General features: G+C 39.2%; 1 protein-coding gene across 1 annotated transcript in view; it reads left to right on the top strand.

Moving 5' to 3' along the window:
• Nucleotides 1–12,301, top strand: part of ctnna1 (catenin (cadherin-associated protein), alpha 1) — a 78,853-nt gene that overhangs the window by 53,087 nt on the left and 13,465 nt on the right. Inside the window, exons 14-16 of the mRNA XM_085421664.1 lie at nucleotides 2,313–2,423; nucleotides 6,569–6,750; nucleotides 11,519–11,624. Coding sequence (XP_085277790.1) covers nucleotides 2,313–2,423; nucleotides 6,569–6,750; nucleotides 11,519–11,624 — 399 coding nt within the window. The remainder of the gene's footprint in view (nucleotides 1–2,312; nucleotides 2,424–6,568; nucleotides 6,751–11,518; nucleotides 11,625–12,301) is intronic.

The following is a 12,301-nucleotide window of genomic DNA, read 5'->3' as shown; positions in this document are numbered from 1 at the left end:
CAGGCCAAAGAACTATATTTTAAGACTAATTTCCATCTGCCCTAGCTCCACTCTTCTTACCCTTTTTGTTTCAGACCCAGCGGTGAACATTGGGCTTATGGTTTGGGCTGAACACTACCTGGTAGATTTGTGGGCAGGTGTAATTTGGCGTGTGTGACTGTTAACGGGACTTATTAAGCAGCTTTGCTCATAATGTATCTGTTAGCTTTATTCTGCCTTTAAGTGCCAGCTGGAGAGACTGATGAGATTGAACCTTCACCCACCACTTTCTAGAGAAGGCAAAGGAAAAAAATGGATTAGTGTTATCTCTGCATTTATGTTATTTCAAGCAGCATCTACACAGCACACTCTTTAATCTTAGTCTTAATTACTGTTTGTTATAATAAGATTAAAGGCGTATCAAAAGCATTGATCTAGACTGATTCAATTGCAGGCTAAACTGTCATTCAAGGGTTTTTCTGTGGGCACGTTCAATTCTGAGTCCAAAGAAATATGAAATCCTCCTAACAGCTGCGCTGAGATGGCCACGAGACAGCTTCTCTTCAGGGCATGTCCACTCACATGTACAAACCCACCCTCTTGCTGTCTTTCTAAAAATCCCCACATGCAAGGCCCTAGTCTTAAATCAAAACAGACAAGAGTGTGGTTGGGGCTGCTTAAGATAGACTCATCTTTAACCTCTATAAGTAGTGCACAGACAGTCTGTTAGATGTCCCTTGAATATTTGACAGGCAGACAGACCCCTCTCCCAACCTCCAGTGACATCAGAGAATATGCCTCCTAGACATGAAACGGTCTCGAAGTCAGCGAGCCACTGACAGTTAGATACAGAGGGCAGCTGTTACCGTATGATTTGTGCGGTGCATCACAGCCCAAGGTGATTTTGCTGCCTCTGTCCTAAAAGAAGAAAAAATTGTCTCGACCCACAGAGGCTATGAGCAGAATGTCACAAAAAGAATAAAACTGGGGTTATTTCAGTGTTGAACTGTCTCATTCATATTTACAACAGGAGGGAAAAAAAATTCTGGTTAAGGCTATGTCTGTTTTCCAGCTCTGTCATAATGCTATAATTTCACCTCTTGCCCTGTACACTTGTAATTATTGCATTTCAGATATCATCTGTACATGTATGCGTCATGAAGGCGTTACAGGTGACATGGATAATTGCAGCTTTCAGACACGGTAGAAATACAGAGAATTATCACCTAAAAACCTGATTAACATATTTTCCCACAATGTGGAAAAAGTGGGTTTTAACTTCATTTACCTTGACAGCAGGTTTTCAATATGTTGTCTTTTTTTAGACTGCAGGCTATTGTTGTCACTTCTCACAGTAGTTTCCCACTGGGTGCCCACCATGAGTTATGATTTCTGAGCCTCCCACGTTCACAGGTTATCTGTTGCACAGGCCGCAGCAGGTGATATCTCTGCCCCACTGAACAGCATTGTCTGAGTTGAAAGCGATGCCGATGAGTCACTACAGCTTTTGTATCTGAAACCATACCCATATTCCCTTGAGTACAAGAACATCTCTACATTCCCTAAAGCAGAGTAAGATTGTTCAGAGACTTTCAACTATTTTTTCATTACAGAAAGGAGGTAGTGAGAAAGCCGGATAAGCACAAGCCAGGGCGTCTGCATCCTAATGTCCCTTTATCTGTCCACATCATCTCCCCTGTTCCTACATATCAACTAACTTTTGCCTATCACTTAATATTGTATCTTGCCTGAAGCATAACCGGCAAAGATAAAGTTCATTTTATATATTAATAATATGGCAAATTGTTCCCTGTGGCTTGTTTTGCATTCAGGGCAAGAGGTAAAGGATCTGAGATGAAGTGGCAAAATTCTGGAAAAACACAATTCATGCCTCACTCGCCTTTCTGCAGATAGCGACAGATGGGCCTCTAAAGTGTTTTGCTCCCAATATGTTTCGTACCAGCTCATACCTTCATTTTCCCTCTCAAGATGCACAGGCAGCACATTACACTTGATTTACAAATTCATTTGGAGTTTACAGTTTCTCTACCAAGCTGTGGAGAGGGTAGACATTTATCTCATGCTGCCCTGTCTGGCAGCACTAAGGCATTTCTCATAGATGGTAAGCAGTTTTGCTATTTAATAGTGTTCACAATGCTGTAGTATGCCAATATTATTTTATGTTCCCCACTTATGTACAAACAGCTTTTTCTTACCTTATTCCACTTCATCTCCCATTTTTCTTTTCTCCCCTCCTCCTGGACTTTTTTTTTTTTTTTTGGGATGTTTGTCTTTCTTTTGACATCTTCTCATGCTCTGTTGTCCTGTTACAGACTCCAGAGGAATTGGATGACTCTGACTTTGAGACTGAAGACTTTGATGTTCGCAGCAGGACCAGTGTGCAGACAGAGGATGACCAGCTTATTGCTGGCCAAAGTGCACGGGTATGTTGTTCAGAGGTTCTGATTCTGTATTTACTCCTCTTCCTCTAAAACGAAGGGTCATCAAATTGCAACAATACTTTGGGAAAAATTGTGAAATATCCCAGAAAGAAACACATCTCAAAAATGTATTTTCCTATGAGAAAATGGGTTGCTTCAGTGTGCGGCTTAACTGTATTTTTACATGGTTAAATATTAGCTGTGATACTGCATATTTCAGTATCACAGTTGAATATTGTCATCCAACTCTATTATATATATATATATATATATATATATATATATATATATATATATATATATATATATATATATATATATATATATATATATATATATATATATATTTTTTTTTTTATTAATTATTATTTTTTAATATTTATTTGGGGTGCAACAATACACAAAATTCACGGTTCGGTTCGATATTTTTTCGATACAAAAAAAAATGTTCATGCCTTTTTAATTTGTCATTTATTAAAATTATAAATATATATTTTAACTCAAAAGTACATTTTTAAAATTTAACCCTAACCCTTGTGCGCTTTTTTTATTTTGACAGCGAATGCGCACCTGCGGACCACTTATGTGCAGCCCTGGTTATTTAGCTCGTCATATTGCAGCCACAGAAATTCTTTTGTCCATGAAACCATGAAGCTGCACTTTCTTTTTGCCTTATAGTCTGATTTGTCATAACTTCTCCGTTTTGTGGTAAGCTTTTCTTTGGCTGTCACTTCTTCACCCTGACCTGTCTTATTTGGCTCAGAAGAAATGAAATATATATCCTCCTGCTTTTACACACGCACTCACATAAGCTCAGCGATTCTCTGCGCGATCAACCTCTCACATGTTTAAGCTTGCTGCGGGAGATTTCACTTGTCATGTTTGCATAGTGAGCTAACGATTAATAAGACGATGTCAGAGGAATTGGTGCACAAATTTTCATCACTCACAGATCAGTGCTGTCGCTCTCTATACACAGTTCGCGCGATTGCAAAGTGAAAGCAAAAAAACAAGCGCAAATTCAAACGCGATTTCAATATGTCACATATTGACAGTGGCTCACCGATGCCAATGACATAATTACCCAGCTACATTTCTGAAAGAATGCAAAAGCATTGACATATATTTTTCTTCCTACAATAGCCCGACGGGCAGGGAAGAGATAGATTTTGGTAGCCCGACTGAAAAAAATCGCTAGCCCCAGGACGTCGGGCTAGCGATATTGCAAGCCCTGTATCTGATTGAGGAATCACTCATCTTTGGAAAAGAGAGTTTATTACAGAGAAATGTCTCTTTCCAAAATAAAAGCTATACTATCCGCTTCTTCTGGGCTATATTCTCAGCAGCATAAGGAGAATCATGTGCTAACAGCTGTCTAAATGACTCGGCTAAAGTTAGTAGCATGCTTGTTGTTTTTGTCTTTGCACTAGGATGATGTCGGCGTAAATGTGCAGTCATATTCGTCGTGTTCCCACTAGTGCTTTCAGGTTGATCTCGTTGAAATGACCTTAACGCCACAACACGGCAAATCTCCGTTAACGAGCTACCGCCGATCGCCCCGTGCATGGGGCTAGACAGCCAACACGTTAACGAGCTAACTGCGCTAACACACTAGCTCCCACCCATGTAATTGAGCATTGCATGGCACATCCAACATACTGTTTTACTTTAGTCCATGACTCGCTTACCTTCAGGGTCATACGTCACATGAAAACCAAAATAATTCCAAACGCCAGATCTGGAGAGCTTAACTTCTGTCTTGCTAGCTTGCCCTGCGCTCTTCCTTCTGACTATGCTGTCTGTGTTGAGCACTCAGTGGATCTGCGCTCGACAGTGCAGCCTAGGCGGAGTAGTCGAACGCAGATTCACTGAGCGCTCAACACAGACAGCATCGTCAGAAGGAAAGTTGATAAAATAAATTACAAATGTTGTATTGTTCGATACATATGCGTACCGAAGCGAAAGCACTGTATCGAACGGTTCAATATCGATACGAATATCGTTGCACCCCTAATATATATGTGTGTGTGTGTGTGTGTGTGTGTGTGTGGTAGGTTTAAAAATATACTTGATGAGACAAATATCACTTGACTGGTGCAATAACATCAATTGGAATAGTTTATTTGAAGAGCAATTTTATATCTCTAATGAAATTTGAAGATGAGAAAAGTAGAACCAATACATTAGTCTTTCTATATTTGCAGGAAATATTTAGTCTTTTTTAACAGTATTCTAATATTAATGCTGTCCCAGCCATTGTTTATTTTTCAAACACTTCACCCACGTACTTGGTGATGATGGCTTGTCTTCTCAATAGCTCAAGTTATGGGGGGAAAAAGGTTTAACCATATAGAGCTCTTATATTCAACTTAAAATGGACCTGTTATGCTTTTACTTACTTTTTCTGTTTCTCAAAGAATGCATGGCTATAGATGAGTAGGACTCTTTTTGGCTAATGCTAAAAGATGAGCTGTTCTATTGATACAGAGCAATGATGGAGGATCAAAACTTTACATGAGTTTTAAGGAAACTGGCATCTTTAAGATATTTTTCTTAATATTTGGCCCCATTAATCTATCATTAAAATGTTATTGAAGAAAAGTGTCATAGTAGCCAAGCAGCTTTTTTTTAAAAAATTTTTTTATTCTGAGTCATGCAAGCTCTTGTGCACACGTAAACCTGTTTATAAGCTATATTAATTACCCGAAGACAGTTGGTGACTCCAGAATCTTTTGCTCACTCATTTTAGCTGTTTTAAAAATAGAGGTTTTTCACTGCAAATGACCTTTTTTAACAGTATTCATGGCAACAGAGACATTCTTCACTTACCTTTAAGCATAGATTGGAAATGTAATAAAAGCAGACAAATATAAAGCTCAGCAACAACACATGTATGCAGATGAGTTGGAATAAATTTTAAATTTTTAAGAAATGATGATAATAAGTCAACTTTGAAGTCAGTACTTTAAAGTTGACTTATTGTGTGAATTATGTCCTCCAGTTTGCTTTCCTTCAGTCATCCATGCCATCTGGCTCTTAGATACCATGTCACAGACGGAACCAGTGAATGTTTGTTGACTGAGCAGTCTGCACTCTGTGAACTACCCAAAAAAGACTGAGCAGCTAGTTATTTTGTTTTCCCTGCGTGGTGTAACACACTGCGAATCCAATCTTTTGTGCCTCTGGACACCAGCTTTGTGTGTTCTTTTGTCATGAGATTACTTCAATACAACATTCACTTGGATAGGACAGAACTGCAGTTCTACAGTATTTGTACTACGCACCAAATTTGTTAAATTTAAGGTTAAACTTACTTGTAACTTTATATTTTAGGAATATAGAGAGATTGTACATGTCTTGATCTCAAGAATCCCTCATGGCTCCATTGGTACATTTCAAGTGTTTTTGTTGTTGTTGTTTTTAAATCGCCAAAGATGATCTATTTTGTTAGGTACAGTCTTTCCATCTGTGCACTGCATAAACAGCTCTTTTGAAGCTTATGTGCCTCTAGAGAGAGGGTCCCATTTATCAGCAATAGAATGAACACTTGTGTGATGATATTGGATTTCCTGCTCTTAAGTGTCTGCCTACTTTGGCCTGACAGGCTCATTCACTGAATGGCTGATGTCTGATTGCCTTTTTTGGAAGCTGCCCTCTTACTCTCCAGTCCAAAAGGATGGATAAATATGGTGATAAATACATCTTAACGTGAATAAAGTAGTTGTAACTAACTCCCCTTATACTGGTCTTCAGTGGCCAGAGGTGGTGAGTTCATATTTTTCCAAGATATGTTACATATGACTCACTTGCTCTGAACATAATTTTGAACCCAGCTTTGAATTTTGGGGATGAGAGAACAATATTATTTACTTATTTATTCAGAGGATACTTCAGGCAACCGTTATTCAGGCACATTGCTGAAAAGCAAGTTACACACCAAATAGTGAACAATTATGCATGTGTTTAAATTCTAAATAAAGGGTCACACAGTTGTGTAGGATATCTTGCTGCCTTGATATTCTCAGGCGTGGTTTCGAACAAGACTCACTCATTGATTATGGCCGCCAAACTTATGTTCATGGTATCAGCAACAGTATGTTTGGGTCTAGTTTGCTAACCATCCATGCTTTTCATAAATCCTCCTTCAGGCTATCATGGCTCAGTTGCCCCAGGAGCAGAAGGCAAAGATTGCTGAGCAGGTGGCCAGCTTCCAGGAAGAGAAGAGCAAGCTGGATGCAGAGGTATCCAAGTGGGACGACAGTGGCAATGACATCATTGTGTTGGCCAAGCAGATGTGCATGATCATGATGGAGATGACAGACTTCACCAGGTTAGTGTTAGTGGACTGCTTTAAAGAATACCTTTGATTGGTAATTACTTTCATGTACTTGCACGGGGACAAAATACGTGCTGCATGTCAACTTCCCTCTTGCTCGCATTAATATTCTGTTGTTGTGCACTTCAGGCAAAATGCCTTCCAAGTCAGATTGCATATTTAACTTAAGCCTGTGTCAAATACAATCAGCCAGTAAGCCTACATTTGTTTTCCCAACATTTGCCCATATCTGCACAATGCTGTGCACCTAGTTTAGCAGTACCATTCATGCATCAGTGCCCTTTTCCTTGAGCAGCACTGTTGGTAGGATTTTGTGCTTGATTATTTTTCAGTCCTCCTTTAATCTTAATATGCACAGCCATAAGCAGTGTGTCAGATCTCCCTCTCTCCTGGTACATGAATAAAGCTCTGGAAGTGGGGATTCTCCATCCACAGAGCTGCTCTAAAGTGGCTGTATTCACTCTTGGTAAATGGTTCAAGAGGTGAAGAGCTCAGCAGGGACAGGTGAGACATTTTACACCAAAAAAGAGAGACTACATTTGAGCTATGGGTCTAAGGAAAGTAAAATAAAGACCTGTTAAATGTCATGATTTAATGTTATAAGCTGGTCAGCCACGTGTAATTACTGTCTAAATCAGCATTTTTTGTCAATATGCAAACTACTTGGAAGTGGAAGTGAGCTTGAAGTAAGTAGTAGATTCCCAGTGTTTTGTTTTGTTTTTTTTACCTGTACACGGTCTTTTTTGTGCACATTTGGGACATGCGTTTTTATGCTATAGATGGTGAATAGTGCCTAAATTTGCTAAACTTCTATGTGCAAACTCTGTATCAGCAGCAAAATGAGAAAAGATTGACCTTAGTGTGTTGAGCCCAGATAGTCTTGTGGACAGATGGTAGCAAATGTAGTTAAACATGGCCTTATCCTGAAATTTTCATCAAGTCTGTTTTAGTGAACCTGTTGACATAAGAGATCTCGCCACTCTTGGCTCTGACTCTGCAGCAACATACACACCTTTGTACAGAAGTAGCAGCCAGTACCCTCCAAAGGCCTCATTAGAAATTTGGCTCTTTTTCAGTTCATCCTGGTCTTTGCCATTTGCTAACAGATTTGTTGGCTTTCACTTCACATCAAAACGCATCAAACCATAAACAACAAATTCAGTGATGAAGTTCTCAGTGCTGCATGTGACAGCTTTCTTTATTGTTGTTTCATTGTTGGATATACAAGTAAGTTCAGGACCTTGAAAATTCACAAAGGATGTGATACTGGCTTTTTCTCTCACCCGCTGATGATAGAAAAGTGTAAATCGTGACCCTTGCCAAGTACACAGTGGGGGCTTGTCCAAAGGGATTACTGATTATGGTTCACCAACATCACCATCTCTACATTACCTTCTAGCTTACAGTGTGAGTGCATTTGTATGTTGGCATGCACAAGTGGACATTTTGACTGGCTGCCTGTATTTGCGTCTGACTATATTTGTATGGCTGTGCCTTTTTTAAATTTTCAAGTGAATTACTCAGAGGACGTTGTGTGTCTAACTCTGAGTCACCTCCGTAATGATGATGAAATGCTGCCTCTCTATCTTAATCTTCTGAATGGGTCAAAGATCCCGTCTCCTTGGCCAAAAAAAGTGAATGCTGGAAAGCTGTAGAGGATTTGAAATACTGACATAACCAGCAATCTGACCAGGGTTAAATAGGAACCAGTCATGTTTGCTTGCAGTACTTCTTATTCATGCAGAGGATTAAGAGAAAATTTTTTACATGACATGCAGATGATACTGCTCATCCTGGACTAAAATCAGTGCTTTTTAGTGAACACGGACAGCCACATGCCTACTTCAGCTTTCATTATTTATCTAACAAATGCATTTTATCATTCGAAAATATTTTAGTTATAAGTTTTCAGCCAAAGATTGACAAAGCTATAATAAAAATAAGCATGACTAATAAATCTTTGAGAATTTGCAGTATGAATGTGAGTGAACATTTGATGAGTTGCTTTGTTTGTAGCCTTTCACCTCTCTTACAGTTTGCAAAATGAAATCACAAAGTCAATTTATTAACCCAGTTAAACTTCAGTGAATGGTAACTCATGGACTATTTTTATGTGAGTAATAAAAGAGAAATGCTGTGTTCTATTAGATAGAAAATGAGGCACCTTCATCAATGTGATGAGCTGCTGACCTTATATGCAATTTCTTTATTTATCCTTTGAATATTTGAATTGAATTTATACATATAAGTCATACTTCTTCCAATTAGCACATTATATCCTCTCTGCTATGTTACTGCCATTTGAAATAAATTGAAAATGATGCTTTACAAATAGTTTTAACAGTCCACATAGTAACTGTGTGGAAGTTGTTCATTTAATCCCATAACTTAGCATTGTGGCTTTTCTTATTTGGCACTGTCAGGGAGTTTGGAATTGACTCTGTGTACGCTTGTCTCACATGCGTCCGTGTATGTGTGCGCGCGGGTTGGTCGACTGAGGGAACACGCATGGTCATTTGTCAGGCAGAATAAATATCTTCACATTATACCTTCAATCTCACATGCAGTGGTAGCACATGGAAGGTCAGTAGTTGGCTAATTCAGCCCGCGTCCAAATTATTGCCCCCACAACCTTGAGCTGGCACAAAGCACTGCCAAGGTTAATGCTGTATGAGGTAATTGATCCAGACCTCCCTCCTGACAAATCTGCAGAGAGTGACTGAGATCCTTGTTGACTCTGCATCGCTTATGGCTGTATGGCAGCTCTCATGAATAAGGCATATGTGTATAGCTTGAGAACATGCAACATATTTGAAAGCCACCTGTCACAGTCTTTTGATGTAGAATGCTTCACATTGACACACGGACAGCTGTGTGGACAGATATGGAAAATGATGCTTTAATTCTTTTGCTTTAAACAATTTTTTTTAAGGAGGACATCATAGGTATATATTCGCAGTATAAAAATGATTACCATGTTTATGTATTCTAATGTGTTTTTTGGGGGCAAACTTCTATATTATATTACCAACCTACAAATCTTTTTCTAAATATCGTCACAGCACCGTTAGCTCTCTCCAGGGGTTGACTTGTCCCCAGGGAGCTTCCAGTATGTGCACTGACGCGTGGCCTTTTCCACTAGGACTCTGGCTTGCTTTACATCAGAGCAGCAGAGGGAGAGCATGAGAAGGGAAGGGTTGGAGATGAGATGAGAGGAGAGGGAAGAGGAAGCAAGAGAACAGAACACAAAATTCCATCTGTTCTGGGTTGGATGGCTCATTTTTTTAGCCTGAAGAGAGAAGCTTTGAATCCAATTTGTGCCTCTTGCCAACTGTGTCCCAGAGTCCCTTGGGGGGGGCAGAAAAGTGGCAAATGGCTGATAAGCTTTACAGTGGGTCAGGTCAGGGCTGGATTGACCTGTGCTGGGATGGGCTTTGTTTGGCTCAGGACGGGTCAGAAATGGATGTGTAATACTGTGGCAATGACCAAAGGCCTTAAATTGAATTGGATTCCAATTTTGCTGCTTTCAATTCTCTTGCCTTCTCTTCCTGCCTTCTTTGTCTCCAACTTGGATGGGGAAAAAAGAGAGAGAAGTTGGTGTGTGAAAGAAAAACTTGGATACTAATTGATCGCGCAAAAACAAATAAATTGGATTTAAGACTAATTCAGTAGTATGTTGACAACTTTACATGGCAGTGCTGCATGCAGGCGGGCAGACAAACCCTGGAAGAAGTCAGTAAAGTTTCCATTTGAGCAATATTAAAAAGTTATCAACCTGGCTTAAGAATTACCCAATATAAACAAACCCAACCTCAGGGGCTCACAGGCTAGTGTCCTGTTAGTGCTAGTGCCAGGCTTGGATAAATGGGAGGGTTGCATCAGGAATGGTATCCGGTGTGAAGTCTGCCAAATCAAGTATGCTTGTCCATCCAGTGTGACATTCCCTTGGGAAATAAGGGAGTAGTCTAAAGTACTTTGTCCGATAGCCACATTAGCTGTCTTCAAGTTATCATTACGTTAAGGCTTGCAATGGCAAATAATAAAACAACAATGTGGGAGTGTTGCAGCAAATGTAATCAGTTGCGTCCATGTGTAATATAAATGGAGATTGTTAATTTAACAGGGTAACACAATTATTTGTTTATTAAAAACTGTTACACTTCTCTAGAAGTGAAGATGAGAAAGTCTTCCAGCAACTAGAGACGAACAGTGGCAGCTTACCGTACCAAGTATGGAGCCAAGTGACCAGAAGCACAGAACTACCTCGGCAACCTAAAAATATTTAACTTATTGCACTATTGCGCAATCTTTATCCAAAAAGTCTCTTGCCCCTGTGTTATCAACCTTTGTCCTGTGTCTTAGCACTGTGATAAACACTTCAAAGTTGCTTAAAAGTTTCTAAGTAGATTTTTCTTATATTTTCTGTTGTGATAGAAGGCATGTGGTGCTATATAATCGCCTCTAGACAGTTTATTTCCAAGCAGTTTGTGGAGAAACAAAGTGTTGTCAGTTCATCAGTAAATTTTATGCATATTTTTTCAAGCTAATATGCGTTTTATTAGACTGAACACAAAGGAAAAATGAGTTGAAAACTTGATCTTATAAGAAGTCATGTAGGTGCTACAAGAGTTTGATGGTGCAGTGTTATATTCTTGCTTCTGACCGAAAAAGAGGTCTCTAAAACAAACAGCTGCTCCTGCATATTGAATGAGCTTGCAATATATCAAAAACAGTCACTGATCTTTCCACGTCTTCTCCTCAGGGGAAAAGGGCCGCTGAAGAATACGTCTGATGTCATTAGCGCTGCCAAGAAAATTGCTGAGGCAGGATCAAGAATGGACAAGCTGGGCCGCACCATCGCTGACCATGTAAGTTAATATTAATCTGTAGACTACAGCTTCATTCTTAACATCAGAGTATGTTTAGCTTCGTAAGGTAGTAACATAAAAGATTTTGTTCTGTTTCAGAACATTTTAACTCATACATAATGTAAAATGGGACCAATCTCAGATCAGTGGCACATGTTTCAGACTACATGGAAAATTATTAACATTTTGATTAGTTTGTCTAATGCTACAAATTAGATTAGATGTTCATCATTTAAAGACAAACACACACAATTTTAATTGAAAATGGTAAAGGTCTGCCTGCTGGCATTGGAATACTCTTGTTTAGTTTCTCTAAAGTCCTATTCATTCATATCACCACATCTTTCCGTGCATTACAACATTTGGCAATTCAAACCCCTCCCCGAAGAGTTCCTTTGGCACCCTGTGATCAGGTCTTCTAAAGTTATTCTTTTTGTTTTGTTCAAAAAAATAAATAAATAACAGTAGTACATAACAATTCGTGTTTCAAGTTACATGGTGGTGTACTGTCAAGGTTTTCATTACCTGAATTTGCAAAGCTTTTCTTTTTTTTTTTTTTTCCTTTGACAAAACTTTAACAGACAAAAACAGAAAACATCCACTACATGAATTACTCCTCCCCCCCCCCCCCCCCCCCCCCCCCCAATACTTCTTTCTTTTATTTGTTCTTTTGTCTA

Source organism: Rhamphochromis longiceps, linkage group LG2, assembly GCF_057381845.1.
Source record: "Rhamphochromis longiceps isolate RC_006_pf linkage group LG2, R_longiceps_female_GT1.1, whole genome shotgun sequence".
In the NCBI taxonomy this organism is placed as follows: Eukaryota; Metazoa; Chordata; class Actinopteri; order Cichliformes; family Cichlidae; genus Rhamphochromis; species Rhamphochromis longiceps.
The sequence above is the reverse complement of the archived record's forward strand: the minus strand, read 5'-3'. Positions and strand labels throughout refer to the sequence as shown.